This window comes from Neolamprologus multifasciatus, chromosome 6 (assembly GCF_963576455.1).
Source record: "Neolamprologus multifasciatus chromosome 6, fNeoMul1.2, whole genome shotgun sequence".
In the NCBI taxonomy this organism is placed as follows: domain Eukaryota; kingdom Metazoa; phylum Chordata; class Actinopteri; order Cichliformes; family Cichlidae; genus Neolamprologus; species Neolamprologus multifasciatus.
The window spans coordinates 22,795,382-22,822,426 of NC_140444.1; the positions used below are offsets into that span (position 1 = coordinate 22,795,382).

The window sequence follows — 27,045 nt, forward strand, 5'->3', positions numbered from 1 at the left end:
AGGCTGTGCGGAGAACACAGTGCCATCTTTTGTTTTCACTAAAATAACAAGAGTGGAAAGTGATGTCGTTTTGGCTCAGCACTTGTCAAATTAGAATGCACTGTACACGCAAACATGAGCAAAGCGAGGTTTTAGGCACCTCCTCAGGAGGAAAATCCCCTCCTCTTTATTACACTGTGATAAAATTATTGTTTTGTAATAGGTTTTGTTCATTTTGGGTGGTTGGGGAGGGGGGTGGGGGGGTTGCTTTTACAGTACCCAGCGATCATGCTTGCCCCTGTGCACAGCTACAGCCCAGCGGCCCATGCTGAACCAGGACGCACCGTGCATGATCTGATGAAGCAGTCAGGTTTACAGTGTGGGCCGTTGTGCACTGTCGCACCCCAATAAATCTCCAACTAACGCCGATTGTGTTTTGTCAGGAAAAATGAAAAAAATATCTGCACAACAGAACGATTTTTCAAAAGAGTCATATTCTCGTGCACAAACTGCCACTGCACAGTCATTTCAGTTCAGTGCGATGCCTGCACTTAAGGAGGGCAGTACATACATAGCAGTGATAGGTGGAGGCTTTTCGTGCTGCGGGCTGCTCAGCATATGCCTGCACAGTCATTGTTAAAATGATTTCTGAATGGAAACCAGTGTAAGTCTGCAAACACATGTACGTCCTCATATAGTGATACACGGATTTTAAAGCGGGGTGTGGGGTGGTGGTGGTGATGGTGGGGGGAATCTGTGTATCACAATGACAACGATTATCCAGATCTCTGCATCCTTAGCTTGAGCCATGGATGTTGCCATAGTAACACGAGTATGTCTTATCAAGTACAGCCCTTGTGATTTTTTTTCTCTTTTTTTCCCACTGCAACTTATTTAGGCTGTTCACTGTAGGTATGACAACAGGCTATTGAGTTGTTGCATTCATTTCCATGTTAATAGAGTTAACAGCCATTGTGTGTTAGCTTAACCTTTGATCTTGCCTTGTCAAATTGTTGTCAGCTAATATTAAATTAGGCTCGTAATAGAGGGTTTTTATGTAAATGATGTAAAAATGCTGCAAAACTATAAATAGGCGTAATTCAGCCGAGAGCTAATGTGACGGTCTCTGTGATATCAAAACATTTTTTTGCTGCGCTTTAATGATCGGAATCTGAAAAGCCATTTGTGATCCAGAGTGTTCAGAGGCGCAGAGGTTGAACGTTTAATCCCATTCAGCGCATCACGGTATATCCTGGCTGCAGAAGTAGGACGGCTGCGTGCATCAATGAGGAGTTTGGGGTTCCTTAAGAAGCTGAGCTCTCTTGTTTAAACATTAAAAGCTTCTAATTTCGCGCAATTTGCATCAAACCCTGTGTAAATAATCGTGAATCTGGTGCCAGTCTGGGGCTTGCAGCACTTTGATCCCTGCAGCGTTTCTGCTTACAGGGAACAACCGCAAAGTGCAGATTTTATTTGAACTTGGGAGCCACTTTGCAGCTCCAGCTCGTCGCATACTTGCGCTTCCTCCCTCGTTGAAAATAATGAGGCTGTTTGATGTGAGGCCACTATGGGCCGTAATGAGAGGAGTAGACTGTTCAGGACACATGAAAGCTCTTCAGTCCATTTGGACCGTGAGCGGCCATTACGGTCGCGGGACCGAGAAACCGGGGAGGTCTGCTGACTTTAAGGGGGAGGGGGGATTTAATGATCGAGGCAACAGCCAAATCTGTCACCCTTTTAACATCTCGCGGAAGGAGGTAGGAAAATGTTTCAGAGGTGTTAAACACAGGGAGACCCGCGACATCTGAGGGCACGGTGAATGGGCCATACGAACAGAAACGCGGTCACATTCTCCAAAAAAGGACTGAGTGCAGCCCAGCTACTGTAGGAGATCACAAATGAAGAGAATGTGCAACATAAATGAAAGTCCTTGATTGTGCCGGCTCTGTGACTGTTTAAGTGATTGTTCAACTTCAATCACACTTCTGGATTCGCTCACAATGATAATTTCTTTGAGGGTTATTCTTTCACTTTTTTTCCGTTTGAAAGCCTGTTTTTTAATGACCCGCAGAGTGATGAGTCCATAAATTATCCGTTTCTCATCTAAAACAGGCAGGAAGCAGCTCATCTACCTCTCATCATATCAATCTCTTCCTCCTTTACTAGACACCGCTGTCAGTAGTGCCCAGAAGAGACGCAAACACAAGTGAGTGGATGAGTAGGAGGAAGGAGAAGCTGATGGTGATGGAGGGATCAGCAGCTCTTCATTTATCTGCAGGATCTGGAGGAAGAGCTCCAGCTGAGATGGGGTTAATATTTCCCCCTGTCCTCAGAACTTCTACAGGACATTGTGATTTGTCACCTGAGCAGTAAGCTCGCCCCACCTCCTGTCAAGAATATAGTTAATGGTTAGACACAGCATACAGCATCCTGCCACTTCCTAACAAAGGAAGGCCTGCCTCAGCCTCGGAGAGCTTTGGACCCCGTCACTCTCTTGTCTCCACCGAAGATGGCACTTCCCCGTCAGTTAATGGTTAACAGACATGTGGATGTATCAATCTTGAGGAGTGACAAGGAGTATAAATGCACAAATACACAGACGGTGGGAGCTCAATGCTGATGCTGTAAACATATCTTGTTAACAGGAAGCAGACCCTATGTCGCAACAGCATTGAGTGACAGGATCACAGATGACTAACAGCAACAGCACTCGCTCTTTTTTCTTCTTCTTCTTTTTCCCTCTCCTGTTTTCTAACCTAGCGTTTTTGCTGCTCAATCTTCAAAGCATAAATTAGCATCATTTTCTTGATCAAGTCTTTGCCGCAAACCTGTTTTAAGAAAGAATATTTATTGACCAAAAGGATGTTCAGTCAGAGAATAGGCGAAATGTACATAGATCATTCAGCAAATTGTGCCTTTCGTAAATTTAAATCCTCCAAAGCTGCTCATTTTCCAGTCTTGCCTTGCCATAAGCTCTCTAAAGCAGTTACAAAAACTACAAAAATCACACGACAAGTGAATTCTACAGAGAGAGAAAGTGTTTTGATTTTTAAATGAGCGCTGCTGATCTGACTCATACATATGAAAGCCCCCATTTAAAGCACCGAGAATCAGAGGAAAGGGACAAAACATGTCTCTTTTGGTTTCCAACACCCTACAGGTTTGAGATCAGAGACAGCTCCTGTCTGATATGTGGCTGGCTCTTTTATGCCTGGGAAAGCATACTGTATCGCATACGCCCCTGTGTGACCCCGGCATGGCTCCTACACACTCAGACAAGGAGAGACGTCACTCTCTGAGCGCTCTCCTCTGGTAAAAGTGACAGTCAGTCACCACCTTAAAGGCACAGAGAGGGGGAGAAAGAGGGGCAGAGCTAGCTATTATGCACTGCTGGGGAGAAAGCAGGGAAAGGGGATAAGGAGGTGAGGGGACTATAAGTGACGCTACATGCTAACGGGAGGACAGCACAGTGGCCTGTGGAAACAGAGCAGGCTGGAGAGAAAAGTATGTTTATATTTTGCTACCTTTCAAAAGAAAATGACCGTGCAGCTTTTATATTAAAAAGCTACAGTTACTAGTTAAAGTTTAAATATCATGCGTGTAAAGAATTTACAGCAGAATGACACGAATGGAAATGTGCAGGTGGTGCAACAAAAAGGAAATGCACCCTTCTTGACTATTCTAGATGAGATGATTGCAGACATACTGCTACAGGTATAAACACTGAGTAAGGAGTGCCAGACCTCTTCTAAAGGTGAGCTTTCACATAAAACATCAGCAAGGCTCATGCATGACAGCAGGAAGGAGGCACATGGAAAGATCAGCTCAGTTCAAATCTGTTTTATTTATACAGCACCAAGTCACAACAAGGCACTTTATACTGTAAGGTAAAGACCCTACAATAACACAGAGACAACCCCTAAAACCAAACAGCACAGTTATGAGGAGGTACTTGGTGACAGTGGGAATAAAAAACTCCTTCTTAACAAGAAGAAACCTCCATCAGAACCAGGATGAGGGAGGAGCAGCCACCTGCTACGACTGGTTGGGGGTGAGGGGAGAAAGACAGGACAAAAGTGGTGATGTAAAGCTAGATAAATGTTTAAATATATAGATTACATACATCAACAACGAGACTTTGCAAAACTAAGAGACTGGATGCCAACTTTTACATAACTAAGCATAAAAAAATAGAGCATGAGAGTTGTCACAGATTGATTTTTGGCCTAATTGTGACCACAACATGTTCAATTCAGACTTCAAATACAGTTTTATTTATTTCACTTCTTTCTGTTTGGTGAGGTCTCACTAATTTGAGGAGGCCTGCATTGCTCAGGCAGAGTGGAGTCTTTTGGAGAATGACAGCCTGCCTCCTTTCTGTTTGCTGCTGTCTGTTTTGCCTCTACAAAGAGGCCTCAAGGACAGCCTGGCTGCTTGTTGACAGTGCAGACACTCAGTGAGTTCCCTCAACTGGCGGGAGGCTATAAAGAAAACCGTGTGGACGGATAAACTTCAAAACCAGATGACCGTGCTCGCTCTAGCATGCACTCATCTCTCGTCTCCTTGATATCAAGTTGTTCCATAATAAATGGAACAACTATATTCTATATTTTCATGCTATTCATCTGCATGGTTAAAAAAAAGCACCTCTTTATGATTTAGGGCACTTATGTGGCTGACAGAAAGTAATGGGCCTTTCTGTTTTCAGTTATTCTTCCCTTAATGGCTCCAATCCACAACTGTCAGAATTCAGCAGGTATTAAAACAACGGCGGCGGCAGCGGCGGTGGCAGAGAAAGCAAAAGCTGCTAATGCTGAAGTAGCTACATTTTGCATACATTTCATGGAGCTCCTGAGAGCCGCGCTTGATTTCGCTGGTTAATTTAGATGCAGAATACGTAGTGTAGTTGGCGTTGCGGCTGGTGTGCACATGCAAATCGTCGCCCTGCTTGACGGGAGGGTGCACTGTGTGAGCATGTTCAGCCCACTCATTTTTTTTCCTTTTTTTTTTTCCACTACTAATCTTCATGTCCCAGCCCAGCCTCCTCTCTCTCCCAGTCTCTGATTCCATCTTGGCAATGACAGGCATGTATACATACACACACACACACACAAACACACACTTCAAACTCAATCGGCCTTTCCCCACTCACTTCTTCTCTCTTACTGAACCACACATGCGCACAGTTTTCTCAGACTTCGACACGTTCCCTCCGCTTCTTCTCTATGGGTAAGCCATCATTATCTAGAAAGAGTGCCAGTGTTTGGCCACAGTGTGCCTTCTTCCCAGCGTTGAACTGAACAGCTGAGACATCGGCTGCTGGTAGTGACACGGCTGTCAGAGACATGCCTCATTACTGCTGCTGCAAATGTCAAAGCACCAAAAGTAATCGCTCGCAGCTCAACCGGACACATGGACATACGGTAAATTATTTCAAGGGTAGAAGGGTTAACTGTTGTGTGCGCACGTGGTGTGTCTGCATATATAAATGCTGAGATTTTACAGATCTTTTACGTTTGAGGTAATTTCCCACATGCCCTCATGCTAATGTGACAGCAGATTTCTGGTTATTTGCAACAAGTAATAGCATGGTGGAGTTTTGTTTTTTTTCACCAACTTCCTTCAGAGTTATTACTGCCAATCCAGGGATGCTTTCAGCTACTTTATATATGCACCTTAAGTTGATTTCCTCCACACATAGTCGCAGTAAGCATTTGTGCTGGGTACTTCATATTCCCAGCTTTTGTTGGGATGTCCTTCAGGTGCTCACCAGCCTCAGCGTGAGCACCTGAAGGACCAGCCATCGGCTGATCAGATTAATGATTATGGAGGAAAAGCTAATCGTGTTGGAAAACATGCAGTTAATCTGAAATAACAAATTTTTAGGGACTTTTAGGGAGTGGAGTTGAAAGTCGCTGACACGACATCGGCAAATCATCGCTTTATACAGTTGCAATCAGAAATGTGAACCTCCTTTAACTGATGAGATATTCTAGTGATGTGAATAAAAGGTAATCAAAGCATATCAACTTCAATCTGGTAAACAGCCAAAGAACGCTCCAAAGTACATATTAGAGGGATTTTTGGAGAACATAGTGTTAAGCTTAGTAATGCTGCTACAAATAAAGAACAGTTCTCCAAAAAAAAGCCCAAAAGCTAAATTACTCACCACCCGAAGTCAGTATTTAATAACAATATCCTCTTTTTTTTATGACCGCTGATTAATATTTCCAGTAGTTTCTCGCAAACTCTCTTTGTGAGGATTTAACCAGGTCCTAGTGTTCCCAGCTTCCTTTGCTGCCACAGCTTTCTTTATATCCCACTAAGGATTCAATTCCAGACCACTCAGGGACATTTGAGGAATGCCTCTTGAACCAAGCTTAGGCTGATGCTTCGGGGTTGCTGTCCAGTGATTACCAGTTTTCTGTTTATGCACCAGTGTTGGGAAGGTTACTTTTAAAATGTATTCCATTACAGAATACAGAATACATGCCCCAAAATGTATTCTGTAACGTATTCCGTTACGTTACTCAATGAGAGTAACATATTCTGAATACTTTGGATTACTTAATATATTATCATGCTGTTTACAACTACGTGAATGTACTATTGCTGTGATTTATTACTGTTACTGAAGGTCCGCGGCTTCGAACCGTAGTAAAGGGACCTCTGACTAATACGGTGGGTTCTGTGTCAGGCTTGTAGCTGAAAACTTGCTTTACTTTGTTGTCTGGGTCAACTTTGCTAGCGAGAGACAGAGAGAGGCGTTGAAAGGCTGCTCCAACGGAACTTATTGTTTTTGGAGGAAAACAAGAACACAGTGTACAGTCGAGTCTTAATAGCTTACTTACAACTCTTCTTGGCTGCAGTGGTTATTATTATATTTACATGCTTCCAGCTCCGTTTCTGCTCGATGACAGCTCGTACTTTTCCTTTTTCTCCTTCCCTCGTTCACAGACACACAACGTGTATGGCAGTCCATTCTCCCTGCAGCACGGACTACACTGCCTATGATGCTACATTCTTTAGAGTTATACCTGTAGCATTCTGCCTATTAGCTTAGCACAACAACAACAAAAAGGCCTCTCTCACCCAGGAAACAGCAGAGAGAGAGTCACCCTGTAACCATGGCAACCGCCTGGAACAAAAGAGCATAGCTGTCAGACAAAACCCAAACAGTCCTGACCCGCCACAATATGAAACAGGGAAGTACCGCCATGTAATCCATTTATTTCAACAAAGTAACTGTATTCTAAATACCACCTTTTTAAACGGTAACTGTAACGGAATACAGTTACTCATATTTTGTATTTTAAATACGTAACGGCGGTACATGTATTCCGTTACTCCCCAACACTGTTATGCACTGAGGGCATCGCATTCCTTTTGAGGTATGGCCTTAGTATTTTAAATCCAAGACGCCAGTCACATGGTCAACTTTTTTAATTTACTGCAACAGCAAAGCATCATTCTTCTTGCTTTAATGTTCTACTACTGGTCCATGACTCCAAACAGCTCCAGTTTAGTCTTGTCACATCATAAATGATCTCGCAAGTTGATTTTATCGTGTTTTTGGGCACAAATTCTGTGCCTGTGTACGTCTTGTAGTTTGTACTGATAGTTAATCACATCCTCAATGTGTCTGCTCCTAGCAGTTGTTTTCAAATTTCCGATTTTAGAAATATTCCTCTTTCTTTCACACCCGCTGCTGCTGCACCGTGAGGTCTTAGCTTACATTAGATGCTGCCAACTACAGTGCTGTGTAAAAGTCCTGAAATATGTAGAAGCATAAATGGAAATACATAATATGAGGCAAAAAGAGAGTTTGTACAATTGTAACAAGCTTGAAAGTCAATATTTGGTATGACCACATTTATTCTTCAACACAGCCTGAACTCTTTCAGTCAATCTTTCTTCTGAAGTATTTAGACAGTCTTCAGGAATAGTTCTCCAGACTTATTGAGGGACATTAAAAGGTCTTATTTGGATGTTGGCTGCCTTTTGTTCTGTCCTCTGTCAGGAGGATCCCACACTGCTTCAGTAATGCTGGGGCTCTGGGGAGATTGTCAGTGACTGTTGTTTGTGATTTTGTTTGTGACTTATGTTTCTCCATCCATTGAATCCATTGGCACTGTGTTTGGGATCATTATCACACTCAAACATTGAGCCATTTCTGAATGGTATTGTATGGCAGATCAAAACCTGATGATACTTTTCTGTGTTTTAAGAAGGTCCCCAACACCACTGACTGATTTGCAGCTTCACACTGTGACAGAGCTTCCACCATGTTTTATAGATGCCTGTAGAAACTCACTGTTGTACCTCTCCTTACGTCTTCGCTACAGTCTGATGATGAATTGAACCAAAAGTTTCAAATTTGGATTCATCACTCCATCACAGATTTTCAGTCCAATTCTTGTTTAATTTAGCGTACCTCAGGCTTTTCTCCCTGTTTCCCTTCCCTAAGAATGGCTTCTTGAAGCCACCCTGAAACTGAGACCATTTCTGATAAACAGATGGATGTGCTGAAGGGCCAGATGCATCTCTCAAGTCCTCTATCAGGTCTTTGCTGGATTGTTTTCCTGTTTCTTAAGGACATGACTTTCAGATACTGTTCATCTGCTGTAGATAGTTTTTAGTCCTGACACTTCTTCTTTTGTCCTCCACTTGTCCCCTTTCCTCAGATGTTTTAAGGACAAACTGCATACTACACTGGGAAATCCCATGTATTGCCAGTTTTCAGCTTTTTGGGACTCACCTCCTTGGTGGAAAAATAAAATTTTATGTCTGTCACATTGTGTTATCTTTTGCATTTTTCATAGATTCAACTAAAAAAATGGGAACAAATAATGTGTTTTTGTGACAGGCTGCCAGTAACAAAATGCCTAAAGGTACAATTTAAAATTGGTTCTTTGCTGTTTACTGTTATGTGTAAACACAACACTGGTTCATCCCTTGAGTTAGGAGCCTTTTTTATACTTGAATGAGTCACAGGTAAGTGTTAAAGCATTCCTCTGAAAATGGTCAGGTACAAGGACTCGACTGAAAATGAGTGAAAAAGCAGCCAATGTCTAAAGAAATGCTTTGAGTGCCCTTCAGAAGGCCTCAATAACCTGCTCAAGACTGTCTGCTTGGAGTTCAAATATAAAGAAGTCTTATACTAGATATATCAGGATTATGTCATCTTAAACAAGTATACACCACCTGTTTTACATACTCACAAGTAGAGATAAACATCAACATTTACATCACATCTCTGGCCATCGTTCTCCTTTTAGCTCTGCTTTTGGTCTCCACCTGTTCTCAAGGTAAATACCTCTCCTTAGCTGTTTAATATTCCACTGCTGTTTATCAGCCAGCTGCTTTTTAGCTGTCTGCTTTTTTATGCCAAGCTGAGAAGGTACAGTGGGCTTTCATAGGTTTATTGCAGAAAACAGCTGGATGTTGCTTCTGTGTGGGGATAGCGGATAGAAAACAGCTGCAGCCACAATCCAAAACAGTGAGCTGAAAGATGTTTCACTGACCTATAGAGAAACTCACTACAGACACAGTATCATTTTTTACTCATTAAAGCTTTTTTTTTTTTTTAATGGATCATTATTTATATTTCCCTAACTCAGCTAAGGTGAAGCAAAACACATCCAAACCATAAGGTTCAAAAGATTTTGCTATGTAGTTATGAATATGTTTGCATGCTCTGAAAATATCATTTACACTGACTTTCCAAATTTCCCCGAGGTTGTCACAGTAAACACGCAGCAGTGCCACAGCAGCTTTGAAAGGTCTAAAACTGGAATGTTCCGAGGGCAGCTGTAAATTTCCCAAGTAATTGAACGACTATAAAGTCATTCATCTAACCTGGACGCATTCGCCGCTTTCCATTCACCTCAGGTGCAGCATAATGCCTTTGATGTAGATATGTTGCTCACTGGATAAAAGTGCTAGACTGAACTCCTTGACCCAGAGTTGACTTACCAGTTATGAAGGAGCAAGGAAAGAAAAGTTCTTTTTTTCTTCCCCTCACTTTTCCGCTTCGCCTGATCAGTAATACAAATGAAGAATTTCGGAGCCAGAGCAAGGGAAAAGAATTGGGCACTTTAAAATGTTTGCATAACAAGCACCTTCTCACTGCAAAGGTTCTCTTCTTTTTAATCACCTGCACTCTCCAGACCACCTACACCCTTCTTCATGATCAGATACAGGACTGACTGGCTGATGTATGATCCGAGGAATTAATCTGCTAAGCCTGATTGCCATTACCGCCATGCGATTATGCACCTTGATTACCGAGCCCACCCCAAGGACCGTGACGTGCCCGGTGCACATTTTAAAGGTGCGCATAAAATTATGTGGTGATTACCCCACAATAGATCAATCCACAAGCGAATGAGACTGTGTGGCCATATAGACCGTCTCAAGTAGGACTGTGATTATTAATAGGTACTTGAGGTGACCTGATACCTGAAGCTTGAACCAATGAAACTGCTTCTGAACCTTCATATACGCAAATAAATTCCTTTTCATACATTCTGAAAGTCATTATTGGATTATTGTTGTAGAGGCAGAATTGTTTGGAGTTCAAGCATGGATAAAAGGGATGTTGGACTCTTCAGAGACAACTGGAGCTGTACTTATCCCTCTCAAGATAGGCTTCAGACATTCAATGGCAGTACAGCTTTGGAAGGGCTTCACACTCAGGAGGAGGAGGGATGCTTATTAGTCTATGTCATCATATAGAACTAATGGAGGTCAGTGTGTTGTTGCATGATGAAAAAGACTATGAAGAACAAATGATGTACATAAACAAACTGCTGTGTGCCAATTGGGGAAAAAAGAGAAAGCTGGTGATTACAAGTAATGAACATGTAAGTACAAATCATCCTGTAGTGACACTTATCCTCAGAATTTGGGCCTATCTAATCCTTCGCTGTCATTTTTTAGGATTTTTTTTTATCCTGAGCCAAAGTACTCATTTGGTGCAGCAGATAAATAGTACCATTGACTTATCCAGAAGCAATCCTACATCAAGCGATTAATTGGATGAGACAATAAGGCAGTAAAATCACATCAGTTCATGGTTTTCTCCTTGGTCACATATGGAATATGTTAGTCACACAGACGCGCTACCTTGGATAAACTAACCCCCCCCCCCCACCCCCTCTCCACAGTGCAACAGTTTTTGTTAACATGTTTGCATTAGTAATGCCCTAGCAAGGATTTAATGGACTTGATGTGCTACAATTCACAGTGGTCCACGTTCTTAGAAAGCATGGTGCTCTGTCATGTGCCCTCCCTGCACAATTACTTAATGGCTTCAGCAATTATGCATATCTACAGGAGTTTTTTTTTTTAAAAAAAACCATCACACACACACTCGTCAGTCAGAGGAAAAGAACTGATTTACGTCTTTTGTTAGGAAGACTTACAACATACTAAACATATTCAATAAAGGCACCGCTGCTGAGACCGGGCTCACATGCTGCAGATACATCAGCCATTTACAGTATGCAAATGCGAATTTGAGCTTACAAACGCACAATTGCAGAAATTCCATCACTGGCCACAGTTCAATAACTCTTCAATCTTCAAGTGTCTGGATAATGGTCACCGTGACTGCACATCGCCGCAATTCAAAAACCTCAACCATCCATCACTGGACAATGTTTGCCACTAAAACAACACGGACAAGCGGGTGCGTGCCGATGCCAGTTGGGCCACGCGCTATTGTAAGCAAGGATGAGTGATAGACAGGAGAGGATGGGTACATACTATTCACAGTGCTCTGTGTGGCAGCTTGCATTTCCACACTGCTACAGTATGTTTGTCAGCCACAGACAACGCAGGCACTTGCGCACTGCCGTGGGCATGCAAAGTAGTGATCTGCCAGCCAACTGCGTCACGGGCAGTGTACCACCGCGGAGACCCTCATACATGGATGGCTCCACGGTTTGCGGTGACAGATTGTGAGATTTTGACATGTTGAAAAATGCCTCTGAAAATCGTATGCATGTACACAGTACAGCAAATCAGTGTTGTAGTTGCTTTGACTTTAAGCATTGCTCGTACAATGCTCTCTTCTTTACAGAGTGCTGCTTTAAAAAAAAAAACACTCTAAAGATTACAAAAAGAAGAAATGGCTTTCACCACAGCTTTGAGTCACTCTTTCCTTTTTCTTGTAGAAAGGTCTGAAGGCACAAAGATTATTACCTGCACTTACAGAAATGCAATGGGAAGTTTAGACAAGAGGAGGCTAAAGTTCCAGCGTTATTCAAAAAGAAACAAAATCACGATAATAGAAGATGATCGTGTTCAGCGCCTGGGTTGAAATTAATATCCTTCTATAGCCCCAAAAAAGAGGAAAAAGGGGCGATTGAATGAACAAAGGAATGAATGAACACAGGGCTTGAGATCATCTCATTGACATGGCAAGAAAATGTCCTTTTTAACAAGATTACCGTGGCACACGTGGTGTTCACATCATGAGAAAATCTTTTGAAGTCAACAGGGATTCGGGGCAAGGTATTCACTGTAATGTGTTTGAGCCTTGTGAGTCACAGGGCAGAACTGCGATGTCTAATGTTAGGGCTACAGTGTGGTGCCAGGGGGGGCCATTATAATGTTTATTTTGGGTAAGACACACACTCATCTGAATGCTCTGACGGGGGGTCTCGACGGCGCACAATACCATTGAGCAAAGTGAGATCATTCCAAACCACACACACGAGAAACTTGCTGCTTCCAGAAAATTTTATTTTTGCTCATAAACTTTTCATAAAAATAACAACATCGATATTAATTTAAAGTATTGTAGAAACTGTGTATGTACAAAATCTTTACTTGAACAGTTAATATAACTTAAGGCGAGTTAAATTACTTTTTGCAGTACCCTGTTGGTGACAGTTTCACCAAACTCTGAACATTTTTTTTGTTTTGTTTTGGGTTTTTTTAACGTTTTTTTGCTAAAGTGTGAACATTTTTCAGCATACAGTATCTCCAGCAAAAGATACGAGGAGTCAAAAACCCTTTCATCGCCAAGGTAAAGTCTACAGAAACTCGCAGCAATGTGTGCTACCTGATTACTTAAAAGCAATGGTTTTTTTTGTTCTTTTTAAATATGATTTGCTAGGTTTTTTCCCCTAGCTCGAATAAACATACCTCTGTACATACCGTAAAATGGCTTGAATTGAAAAGCCGTACCACAACTAGAGTACATTCCCTTTTTTTAAAATCTAGATCAACAATTCAATGAAATAACTCTCATCGTACCAACAATGGGATGAAGTGCGAAAAGGTTTCCGATATCAAATTGTAACATTTAAAATATTGTATTACTAAACAATAGCCCTCAAAAACCAAGACATTAGTTATGATTTAGAATACAATTCACCTTAAAAAGGACGCTCAAATATACTTGTAAAATATACAGTTGGCTATAAAAATACAAAGAAAGTACAGTAATACAAATATATTTATTTCCCATTTATGATATATCTTTCACAACTGTAATAATCCAAACAATTGTAACACAACACAAAGACCAGTGACAAAAAACACTGACAGCATAATGATAAGAAGATAAACAAACACTAAATCTGATCAAAGGTGGGCAGCTTTATGGTGAGAACCATAAATATGTTAGTCTACATTCATGTCAATAAACCCTCACTGTGGAGTGAACGAGTACCTTGACAGTGGTTGATATTCCAGCCAAAGGAAAAAGAAAAAAAAACACTGACATAAACATGCAAGAATTTTTAAGAAACATAGTCCAAACAATTGCTCTAAGAATGCTAAAAGCAGAAAATAAGAATCTTAAATGGAGATATTAATAATCTGTAAGTGCAATCCATTCAGTGTGAGAGGCGAATGGAGGTTGGAGCTGTCCAGGTGAAGGAGGTGCTGAACAGCAGTCATGCAATTCAGGGCGGAGAGGTTTGGCTTTACTGACAGTAACAGCAACAAGTTAACTGTTGATCTGTTTACCGACTCTTACAACTTATGCACTTTGTTTTTGCATAATAGTCAGCAGCATCGGCAGCCTGCAATAAGGCCGAAGCAGTCCTCTTCCCCTTCTCTGCTCCTCAAAAACTCTTAATATTCGCAAAAACCTCTTACGTTAGGTATTGGCTCACCAGTCAGACCAACTCAGACATCAACTTGTAGTCAGCTGGTTTATCTTCCAAGACGGAAAGATCCTAACATGTTAAGTGTGCACACGCGGCCTGGTCTTCAGATCCCCTCGGGAAGAGTGAACGGCCACGCGCCGGTGGTCACCTGTGGCTTAATTTCCATTTTCTCCTTTTGTTTCAGATGTACTCGTCCGTGCCGTTTTCTCTCGTCGCTGCGGGCAAAGCGTTTGCCGCACACGTCGCAGGAGAACGGCTTCTCCCCGGTGTGAGTCCTGGTGTGGGTGGTGAGGTGATCGCTACGGCTGAAACTGCGCAAACAAATGCGGCACTGGAAAGGTTTGTGGCCTGTGTGGATGCGGATGTGCCGGTTTAACTCGTCCGAGCGAGAGAAGCGCCGGTCGCAGCTCTCCATGGGGCAGGTGAAGGGCTTCTCTTTGGCGGGGCCATGAGAGGCGGCAGGGCTCTTTCTGGCCCTGGGGGGCTTCGCAGCGCGGGTGGTGTAACTTTGGGCAAATGAATCTGGCAGCAAGGAAGAGTACAGGATGGAGTCTATGGTGCTCGGTAAAGCTGGTGTTGTGTATAAGGAATCGCACTGATTAGATGGCTGTGGAGGTTCGGGGAAGGGTTTCAGGTTAGAGGAGAGGCCCATCGGCGGGGGTGGGAGGTAATTATTGTACATGGGGCTGGAGTAGCTCTGAGAGCAGGTGTCAGAGAAACACGGCTCCTGTTTGATGCCCTCCTCCACTTTAAACTCCATCTCCGGGTTGGGACAAATCGGGGGGAACGTGTCTAAAAGTTCCTTTACATCCATTTGCTGGTCAGGGGGGAAATCGCTCGACATCGGAAAGGTTTCAGTCTGGAAACTGGTCTCCAAACAGTCAGACTTATTAAGGGTCCCCCACTCGTAGCAGCTGCTCTCAAACTCATTCTTCACCACGACGGGGAAAGAAGCAGCCTCTGACTTTGGTTCAGCCTTCTTCTGGTTAGGAGCTCGGGATGAGCTGAAGTTGAGCTGGGAAGAGGACGGGTCTTGGACCTGGCCGCCGGCCTGATCATCGGGATACCTCGAGCACGTCTGATCCGGAGAGTACACAGGAGGAGAGGGTCCGGAGCACGTGTAGGACTGCCTCTTGGAGCCAGGGTCTCCAAAATTACCACTGCTGCTGTCCAGCGGCGCAGGCGACGGATAAGTTCCCCGACTGTTGCCGCTCTGTTGCACTTCTGAAAGCGGCAGCGTGGATATGCCCACAATCTCTGTGATCATGTTGAGGAGTGTTTCGGTGCTGCACGGCGCTCCTTGAGATGCCTCCACATAGAAACTGCCGGAGTAGGCGAGCGAGGAGGGGGTGTATGTGTCTTTTGGGCACTCGCAGGGGTTAAAAGCGAATTCTGAGTTGGAAGCTTCGGTTTTGAGAGTTGCAGGGGTTCCTTCTGTGGAATTAGAAAGAGAGGAAACTTTGTAACCGCGAGTCTTTTATAAGTGGATTAAAAAATGAGTGGAATTTAAGCGATTGGTGGGGGTGTGTGAAAAAAAATCTGCGTTACATAAACATCCGTGCGTATTTTGCCCCCGATAGAGAGCATACCGGACTGCCCCGAAAATAAAGTCTCATCGCTTTCCGGTAATGCTCATCTTCTACGTTTTAAACGGTCATGCATGCAGATTCATCGACAGTGCAAACATGCGAACTCACCGTGGCCAAACTGGGCAGGTACTCCCCGCTCTGCATCGACATACACCTCCTGGTTATCTTTCCGCACGCTGTTTTCCATCCCCAAGGAAGAACTGTTGCAATTCTCAAACTGAGGGTAGAAAGAATCTTTCGCATTCAAATCCATATTGTTCAACATACTGATGCACTTAAAAGTCCGTCTCTCCCAGGGAAGGAAATAAAAAAGGTAAAAAAAAAAAAAAAAAAAGGGAGGGGGTAAACAAATAATACAGAAGCTTGTTTTCTTTCAACCCTCCTTGTTGATGGTATTCAACAAATGATCCAAAGTGGTCTGTGGTCAAAAACAGGAAAAAAAGCAATTAACGGTATTCCTTTTCGTCTCTGCTCCTCGGTAGGTATTTGCCTGCTGTGGATTTCACATCAGCGACTTCCCCTCTCTCTCCTTATATACACTTTGGCAGCTCCCTCGGCCCTCCTCCCCATTCATCAGCTCCAGTGAGAGGATTCCCCGCTGCGTGTAAACTTCATGCCCATATATGGACAGAGGATGTGACGGTGTCCCCACCTCCCCTCAAATCCTCCCTCCTCCCATGCCGGAGAGATGGGAGTCTGACGTTGCAACAAGTGGCGGTAGTGTTCCTTAATAATGATGCCTTTTTCTTTCCACATAAACCAATCGTCTTTTTAATTAAAATGTCACAAAAGTGAAGCTAATCTTGAGCCATAAAGTCCTCTTCTCCTGGATGCATCCTCGTCCAACGCGGAAAATTTCCCACTGAAAAGAAACAATGTCAAAAGGGCTCCTCAGTCCATGCGCCCATTTGTTTTGGCTGTGCGTGTCAAACGAGTATTATTCCTCTTGTTTAGTAGCCGAGGGGGACGCAGTTACCAATTAAGGATGTGTAAAAAAGAGTTACTCCAACTTGGGGCTATGAGCTTAAAAGACGAAAATGTCTCATTTGTTGCAGTAACTACACGTAACATGCAATACAGAATACTAAATACTATAAAACAAGATCACATACATGACCAAACAGGCCACAAAGGACGTTTAAATGCGCGTAAATGTGCGAGATGAGTAAGAAATAACGCACATGTAGCCCAGCAGATATAACGCAAGGATACAAAAATGTCTATAAAGTCAAATGTAACATATTAATGGTGTAACGAATCACATTAATCGAGACTTTGTTCTATTTAAAACCTGAAAAGAAAGAGGCTGGCTTCACGTGCTGTGACACGGGGTACACATATCACTACACGCTTTAAATACACGCCTATGCACACCTATTCAGGTACTTTTTTTCTCCTCGGCTGACACCATCCTTTCTCGTGTCTGGTGCAGACTGTGTGATCTGGATGTTTCTAGTAGTGCACTGAACTCTCCTTCCAGACGTTCCACTGCTTAGATTTACTTTCATAAATTCACTTCCTCTCGAGGTGCCGCTGGAAATTGTGGTCGCTCACTCTATCAGGCGAATAACAGCACAGCCTGGTCTGAGCGAACCCTTGGCCTTTAAAAGCATTGAAGGGAGTCGATAACACCCCTGAGGTGTTCAGTGGTTGAACCCAACTGTTCACATGACATTTCAACCCTCCCAAAGCATTTTTTTTTTCACTTTCGCATCTGTTGCCGGGTGCACTCCGTGGTCACACTTCCTATTACAAAAAGTCGATACTCTTTCATAGGACGCTGCAGTCTGCAGCAGACCTCTGGCTCCGGCTCGGAGGTTCAGGACCATGGATAGCGACGGTGCAGCGTTCGGCCGTGTAATCACACATGAACCAGCAAAAAGTCATTACTTTTTCTTTTTTTTTAAAACTTCACTCTGAATGCTTCGTGTCTGTCTTTATTTAGGTGAATTGCATTATTTCCCTTAAATTCATACCGAAATCATTCATTTCCATTTACACCGTGGAGCTTTTATCTCTACAAATAACATTTCTTTTACATGAGCAGGAGGCCCAGAGTTCTGAGTTGTACAGCATTAAACCGCATAAGTGATACTCTAAGCCTCTGTACGGCCATAATATTCATGGGAATATTTGAGTATTTCAGTAAGATGCCTTATTAAGCCTTAAGTATAATGGTACTTCAAACATCTGCACTAATATTGTATTTAATTTCCATAGAAAGCAAATAACAGTTCATGACATAATCTGCATACTAGTATACTGAAAAAACAACAACATGAATCCTCAAACGTATTTAAGGGGTTAGGGGAAGATTGTGTTTTTAGACATTAAATGCTATTCATAATGCTACATTAGAATAAAAAGTGTTTCTTATATGTTGTCCTTCCCATTCACATTCTGTACATGAGGGGTCAGAATAACAGAAACTCCTCTTATTAAAAAGCCCAATAACTAAATGCTGTGTACCCTTAATGGTAAAGCCATGTACATAAATGGCACCGTGTACTGGAGTGCATTAAACAGCACAGGCTGACCAGGTAATGAAGTGGGCGCTGAGTGTCTGTTGGTATTTTAGCTTTTATAAAAGCAGACGGACAAAATAGGGAACACGCCTGGGAGAGAGGAAAGGACAGGGACCCCTCCTAAAATTATGCAGACTTCTCAAACTTCTATCTACCGCACTGTGTAATTTTTAGGGCTAAAACGTATTCAAATGAAGCAATCTTAGAAAAGGGAAATCGCTCTTTAATTTGACTTTTGCAATAGCTGTAAAGCCAGCAACACGGGGTCACAAGTGCACGCGGCTATACACGAGCAAAAATCTAACAAGGCAAGGGAAGGAAAACCAGAAAGCTGCTTCATTCACGTACGACAGACAACTGCAAGGGCTCAGATCTCAGGCCATTCCACCTGACTCTAAGTGTGTTTTGTTACAGGCGAGATTAACCGAAGGTAAGAGAGATTGTGGACTATATGGAATAAAAGTTACTGTGTCTACTGCAGCACAAATCTACTGCAGAAATCTACTGCAAAAAGGACTATTAGCCATAATAAACAGCCCGCTCACGCTAGACAGCTCAAATTTTATGTTATCTCCATCAATACTGAGCGCTGGAAAATGTATCAAAGGATCTCTAAGTCGCTACCCTGTCATCTTTTTAAGGTAGGGTATGATAATAGCATATAAGCTCTTTCATTGCAGCAGTGACATTCTCCGGAACAAATCGTTTTCACCTCAGCTATGCACTCTAATTCTAGGCCCAGAGATGTTTAGCTTTGAGGAACTGCCTCCAAGTAATCCAGAGTCTATTAAAACCAATCTGATCACACAGAGTTCAGATCACGAGATGCTGTTATGATAACTGCAGTGTGGCTAACCTCTCTCCTCCATAAAATGCCACAGCACAGGGACTAAGTAATGGATTTACGTAATGTTAGCACTTACTGACATTATAGCGCAGGGGTAACTCCATACCTGTGAAAGTTAAATGAAAGCCTTTGTTTTATTCCCTTCCTCTGAGCACTGTGAGACAAAATGCTCCTGTTTCTGAGGAAACGGCTTGCTAGGCAGGGAAAGAATGTAGAGCAATACCAACTTCTCTGTTTTAATAAGATATTGACTTCAAAAGAGGTTTAAAGTGCTGGCAATGGAAAGAAGATGAAACATTGCTTTAATGAAAGGATGTCTTGGCACTTCTGCTAAATGGATAGTTTCAGTAAAGCACAAGTAGAACTTGCTTTAATATAGTACTGACCTATAACAAGCTCAAGCTGTAGTACTTTCTAATTTAGCTAATGTATTAATTTATCTTCTAACCTTAAGGTCTGGCATCATCGCTTAGTTATTTTATTAACCAAGTGCCATCAGTGTGCTAATAAACGTCCCGCTAACATTGCACGACTGTCAATCTGACATATAAACACGACAGGGCACATTTAAACTAGAAGGGCGCTTATGGAGCACATCCTCTGCCAAGTCAAGTGCCCTGTTTTGGCATCTTAACCCATCTTTTTACTATCAGCCCGGTGGAGGGCCCATTTTACAAGAGCTCTTCAAATAACCGTAACTCCGTTGTGCTAGTTACGAAATTTAAATGCTTTCGGGAAGTAGAGAAGACGAGTTTTATGGGGATATTCGGTGTATCGTGGTAGCACAAAGCATTCACAAGGTACTGCTGTCTGAACACAGACAGCAAAATCATCTCCGCCTAGATTTCACCATGTGCGCCTCACATTACCAGAGCTCCTCAAACATTTTGGGCTAGAGGGGAAATTCAGATGGTTCCTGAAAGACGACTATTACTTTTTTACTTTTGCAGCTAAAATTATAAAATAAGTCTGATAATAATATGTCTGATATTTGGGTGACAAAGGGTTTAAAAAAAGAGTGAACCAGACTTGCCCTAAAACTGAATGGATTCTTTGCCCATATTCCATTTCCCCTCTAAGGTTCATGAAAGTCTGCATGGCAGTTTTCTGTTTTGTCTTTTATCCTCCTGAAAACAGACAGACAAATGAACAAACAGACAAACAAACACTGAGCGCCTACTTCTGCTTTAGCTCTTTCCTTTGTGAAGTCCACAGCCCTGCTAAGGCTGTGAGGCTTTGGGCTAAATGTTGACACACTGAAAATGGCAGTATTATTATTATTATTATTATTACATGAAATCCTGTCCAACATTTTAGCCTAGCCAGAAATAAGAGACGTGAGAGCTATATCAGAGGCATGGCACTTAAATAACCCTGAACTGAAATCTATGGGAAAGATAATGTTACAACTTCCAAAAAAATGCTTTTTAAAACATTATTTTGAGGCACAGTCAGCAAACATCTCAAGCTTTTACTTTCTTTTCTAGTCAGATTCAACTGATAATATGTGGGGGTTTTTTTTTACTACTACTGAAATTAATTTTGAACAATCCTTCAAAATACCTGCACAAGTAATTCCCTGCAGATGTTTCAAGATGCCAGAAGAGTTGCAAAATTTGGCTCAGCACGCTAAAATGCAAACATTTGCTTCTGCGCAATTAACACAATTGCACTTCTTTTGTCATGAAGAGCGAGACAAATTAAAATCTGGACCTGCTACATGAAGTGGATCGCCACTTCATTGAGGGCGGGCTTTAACATGTGTCAATTTCTTGCAAAATCTTTCCACAGTGCAGAAATGTCAGCCTCGCCGTTAGACTGGAGGAAAAGTCAGAGGATAATCAAAGCCATTAAGATGTGTCACCGGACAATCATGAATATTTATAGGAATTTTTGCTGCACGTCTTCTATTAAATGTGAAGATACTTCAGGAAAAAGGTAAAAAAAAAAAAAAAAAAAAAGAAGTAAAAGCCTGCTGGCGGCTCTAAATCATCAGTCAAGGGATCACAGAAGAAGAGTGTAATATAAAAGTTTTTGATATTTTCAGTCTAGACCACAGTGGTGGGCCAATTGATTTTACTTTTGTGCTCAAAGTCACGCTGCTAACATTTTCCATGAAATACACTCAGTATTTCATAGCGTTTAGTGTCTGCATGTGAAAAAAAATAGCAGTGTCCTGATGATATCGGGCCTACTCTGACAGAAAAAACATAGTAAGTCTATGTTAACTCATTGGTAACGTTGCAACTGCTTTATTGGATGTTTAGGTCAAAGTGAAGTATCTGGCTGGGTTATTTTCAGGTTCGCTCCTGGACAGGCAGTGGGAGTTTTTCTTACCAGGTGGGTGCCTGACACGAGTTGAAGAGGCAGAAAGGAGTGAGTGTCCTCTGAAATCATTGCCTGTGAGAAGAAGGTTAGGGTGGACAATAATGCCTGCTGTATATTTGGCTATTTTGACTTCGTTTGTAAGAAATGGAATATCTAAGCGTTGCTTTACCAACAACCTAGATCAGTAATACAGATGAAACCCAGATGATGGTTTGAGCTTTTATAACACATCATTACAAAAAAAAAGGCACACCTTGGCATGTAAATGCACATTGTGTTGTTCTCATTCTGGTCTCAATCAAGCTAGTGAAACAAATTGCACATCAAAAAAGTCTCATCAATGGATTGTATTGTATTTGGGATCTGCAAGTGTTAATTTTCGAATTTTCAATTCCCCCAAAAATGTGAGCTCGTGTTCCACCCAGAGACCAAAGGTGCTCTTATAATTGTCTGTTCTTATTGATATAATTTATTGCCTTTGTCCTGCAGCGCACACTATAATTCTGGTTTTAAGCCGAATAAGTGGATGGCTTTCACTAGTTATTGAAAATCAGTTGCAGGCTTCTTTCCATCAATCGATTTGCAATAGGAATTCTAAATTTTCCGGACAACACAGCTCCGCCGCTGTTTGATTTTCTCGGCCTTTAACAGTTTGACACCCGGACTAACTTACGTACTCAATCACTGGATCTTTCTATAGTCACATCAACCTTACTACTTGTTAAAAGAACACAATCATTTTGCACCTACAACTGATGCTTTAAAATGAACCTTATGTGTACAGTAACTCCTGAAAATCTCAATGCCTTGGCATCCTGTCAACCAGCTTTGCAGCCCACAGTGTTTGAGAGTAAATAATAGACGAACCTGATCCATACCAGGAAATCCACTGAGATGCAGAGGCTGTCGTTGCTGTTTGAAATAAAAAAGCACTTCAAACCCACCATGATCTGGAGAGCTTATACAGAAATTACTGCACTGGATCCACAAGACAAATACAAAAGAACTGAGATTAAAAAAATGAAAAAAAAAATTAACAAGGTAAGCTCCCATCTTCTCTGCATCCTAATGGTGTGAAAATGTATATGTATATATAACACATTTACATTCAGCCTCAAGAGCTGTGCCGTACTTTTTTGCTAATGTCTTCTGCTTCTGACTGCACAGAACATTTATGGAGAAATCCTCCGAAAGTCAGGGTTAAACAGTGCTAGGAGAAATCCATCTGCCACCCCCAAATCACATTCTGACACGTCTCACAGTCAAATCTCCCCCCCAAGGCGTTAGATGAGGGAACATCTTCAATCTAAACCTGACTACAATGGGGCCAGTAAGACACCGCAAAAATGGATTGGGAGTGCTAAAACCACAGAAACCTCTGCCGGAAACACGACTTTCTATAAATACAAGATACTCGCCTCAGCTGCCAAGTTCGTTATTCTCTCTCCCTCTCTCTCTCTCTGTCATGTGGGGCTCTGCATAGTTATATATACTACATCATCATCCAAACACTGGGCAATTGAAAGCGAAATAGCACAAATAAGAAAAATGAAAGCAGCGGAAGCGTGGTTCGTCTTTGAAGGAACATCTCCCGCTCTTCCTCTGAGAGTGGGAGTGGGTTAGGGAAGCCCGGTACCAGGCCCCGATGCTGCTGCTGCTGTTGGTGTGGCAGGTTTCCCGTGCGATCCAAAAATACTTTCGCACTCGCCCACTTTGGTCCCCAGCCGCCTGCCTGTACTCTTTGGTTCTACAACAGGGATGGGTGAGAATCAGATTCCAGCTCTCCAATCGTGATTGCGGAATGCCCCAGTGTTTCTTTAACTATGCCCCCAGACTCCTCCACACACGCTGCGCTCGCATGGCTCCCACCTTGCCCTCTTCTCTGTTGCATCCATGCTTACGGCTCTCTGACAGTCCGATTCTTGGGCCCGATCCAGCTACTGCACCTGGTGTTACCTAACTGCCTGCACATTTTCAAAAGAAATCCAAACAAACAAATTTTTAAAAAAAAGCCAAGACATTAACATTTTATTTCTTTTCTTTTTTTTTGCTGTTTCAATTATAACATCTCCACAGAGGTGAAGCATTCCTTAACTCGCACAAAACACATACTGTTAGATAACATGAAATTAAGAGAAAGCAATGCAAATATCTATAATATTTCATTTGACAGACAAACCAGCAATGCCTTTAGACTGAAGCTCAATAGCATCCACTGCACTACATCATTCTCACGCAACATGGGACTAATTGCATGTACTTTTGACCAACTTAAGTTAATAGGTCGGCATATTCTAGTCTCTGACTCATCTGCACCCACACCAGTTTCTATTTGTTGCTCTTTCTCTTATCAAGTGACTCCACAAAGTGTATGAAAATGTACGTCCGTTAATTATTAGAAAGCGTTATTCGTATCAGTGCTTCACTGCTGCGCGGATACTGGTCATTACAGAGACCTGCAATGCAAACACATTCAAACAAATAGCTAACAGCAGACATGTGAGGAAACAGATGAAGAATGTTAAGAGCTTGCAGCTAACAAAAGTAACTATGGAAACGGCCGGCTCTACATTGCACTAGCTTCCACAGCTCTCTCCAGAAATAAAAACTGTTGGGCTAAGAGCGAATCAGGTAAAGACAAAAGATCCCGGGTGAACCTATTTATAGTGGGCCTTACATAACATACATAGACCTATGTTGGCTGAGGCAAGTTCGGTATTAAATAGCAAGCTTCTGAGGAGGAGGAGGGAGGGAGTTTGTGTGTAAAAGTGAATATGATAGATCCTAGAGCAAATTTTATCAAAAGCCATTTAGTGTAAACAGCAATTAGGATGGCTCCTAATGAGAGGAAAGCTTGCTGTTTTTGATGTCGGGGAGAACGAACGCTGTCACGCCATCCTGTGTGGTCAGTGATGTCAAAGCTGGAGTTCCACAACAACATTAACATGCAGTACGCTAATGAGACGTGACCCATTGAGCAGTTTAAAGCCACGAGGCTTGAGGAACACACAGGGACCGAGAAAAAACAAACAAACAAAAAAACCTTACTTCCTAAGAAGCGCAAATTCATAGCCAGTTAGCCTGGAAGCTTTGTTTGTTTGTATGAAAGGCAAAAAAAAAGTTGTGTCAGAGGAGAACACACACACGCTCACACACACTCTCGCACACACAGAGCAGCGTGTGGCCTCGGGACAAGAAAACATCTGATATCTGCAGTGAAATAATATGAACATGCAAGCCCACATGAGCACAGAAACTGTGTGTTAGAGCCACTGTAGTGCTGTAATGCATGAACAATGATCATCTAGAAATACAGCCTGCCACCATATCTTAAATCCAAATTGATCCATTAGCATAATTATCCACTTATACTGCTTTAATTCTAAGTAGCTCTCCATTGTAAGTAAAATGATAGCTAAGCTGTATTCAGAAAGCCACTTTTCCACTCACAAATGCCTTATTAATTAGCTCCCTCTAGCATACCTTCCCAGTAATTACATTCAATACAGGAGTCACTGCTGTGTGTGTGCATGTATGTGTGTGTCTATGTGTGTGCTGGGGTGGTGGGAGGGGGTGCTATTAGACAACTTTATAATTACTCTGTACATGTATAATGATCTCCATCACAGGAAGAAAAGAAAAAAAAGCCCCTTTCCCCACAGAGCTGCTGCATTTTGGACACTGCATTCACCGCACTCACTCAGCCGAATCACCGGCAGCAGGCAATCACAAAATATTCACTGTATAGAAGCTCTGATAAGGTTGGGATGATATGCAAATGAATACTCCCTGACTCATCTGTTTATTATGCAGTCACATTAGTTAGCTCTGATGCTGTTTGGCTATTATCCCATCTCACTGTGAAAAAAGGGTCCTGGGTGAGGGGGATGGATTGCGCAGTGAGTGCTTTAGTCACACAGATTGTCCGCACTCTTCAAAGAAATAAATGCATTTTCGACTGTAGTTGCATTGAGGGGATGTGGAATCCATTTCCTCTGAAAGAAGCAGCAAAAAGGCAGATGATGTGGCTCGTCTGTGTCCAAAATCCCTTGATACTCTGCTTTTACGTTAGCAGGTCAAGGGGTCAAACGACGAGCTTGCGTCTTCCGCGACTGAACTCGGAGCCAATTATTTCACATTGATAAATCATACACCGTTTTTTTTTTTTTGTGCTCTACACCCAGCAACGATTCAGTCAAGTAAGAGTTTCAAAAACGTAAAATGTGAATTTTAAGCCTTTCTGCAGCCGCGCACAGGCTTAAACTTATTGTCGGTGACACGATCGAGGGAAAAAATGGATACTAATACTGTAGCTTTTACTACATTCAGCAGGACTACCAGTCTGCAGCTTCTCAGTCTATCTGCTGCTCTGCTAACTGATAGAGGCACTATTTTTAGCCATGCAACCTTAAAGCACCATGCTAAGCCTTCAACTATACAACCGCACATCTAGTCCATTCAAAGGATTCATAAAAGTGTAGAGGCTGCAACCCAGTGGTCATTGCACACACACTGAGAGCCTGTATCAGTGCTCTCAGCGCCAGCGTTTTATATATCTGGTGTCAAAGTATTAATAAGAACATTGCCACTCTTTGCCCCCGTGCGTGAATGTATGGCAACATATGTCAAGGAGTGAAAAGAATTTGCCATGTATGTCTCCTCTATGCCTTTGATCTTGGCTAATTAAGCACCAAGCCCTCACAAGAACTGTGCTCCATGGAAACCATGCAAAAAAAAAAAAAAAAAAAAAAAAAAAAAAAACAGGGAAAAATTGACGTCAGCAAAAGGCCTTCAAATGCGCCATCTCACAAAAGAAAAAGGACCGGCTGCTGTATAAGGTCACAGCGTGTTGAAGCTACCGTCGGCTTTGACTGACAATGACATGAAGTACCTGCAACACAACTTTATGTCAATAACTGGAAGAGTGGATAGCCTTCCATGTAAGCTGTACATTGAGGATGAAAATCACACTTAGCCTCTCTGTGGTACTGCATAATATTCATTAAATATTAACACTTAGATCTCAGGCTTAATCATGTTTTTTGGGATAATATCCACTCCTAGAGGGTGGGCGATATTATCAGAGATATTATAAAGATCTGGAGCTTAGAAGATAAAAAGTCTGCAAAAAGAACAACTTTACTAATCTAAGATTATACTTGAATAAAAAAATGAACTGTTTGTGTGAAAAATCTACTATATATATCCAGCCAGCCATGATATTAAAACCACCTGTATAACATTATGTAGATCCTTCCTGATCTAACCTGCCTGATGTCTGGTTTTGGGAAACTGGCAGAAGATAGTTTGGGTCCTGTAGGCTGTGGATGAGGATAGTGGGGCACACCGGCCTGCTGCCATGACAGGGTGTACTTTATCTACAACATTAGGTCAGTAGTTAAAGTAACATCCACAGGAATACCAGGACTTACTGTATCCCAGCAGGACGTGTCATTGTGATAAAATGATCACTTTTAGCCGTCAATGGTTTTAATGTTTTTGGCCCATTTGTGTATTTGTAGTAACAGACATAAAGCCGCCAGTGTTTCAAGTGTGTCAAAAAAAACAAAAAAACTGTTTCCAATATTGCAAACACACCAGTATTTCCAAAATAAAGTACACTCTGACAAAAAAAATATTTAAACCATTTA

The 27,045-nt window shown here is 42.2% G+C and overlaps 1 protein-coding gene across 1 annotated transcript; it reads right to left on the minus strand.

The window, feature by feature from the left end:
• Nucleotides 1-26,911, minus strand: LOC146517013 (uncharacterized). The gene is made up of 2 exons (XM_085161841.1): nucleotides 15,803-26,911; nucleotides 1-15,539 (listed from the first exon to the last, which is right to left on the minus strand). The coding sequence occupies exons 1-2, from the start codon at nucleotides 15,957-15,959 to the stop codon at nucleotides 14,209-14,211; spliced, it is 1,488 nt and encodes a 495-aa protein (XP_085017967.1). The 5' UTR covers nucleotides 15,960-26,911; the 3' UTR covers nucleotides 1-14,208.
• Nucleotides 26,912-27,045: the final 134 nt, after the last annotated feature.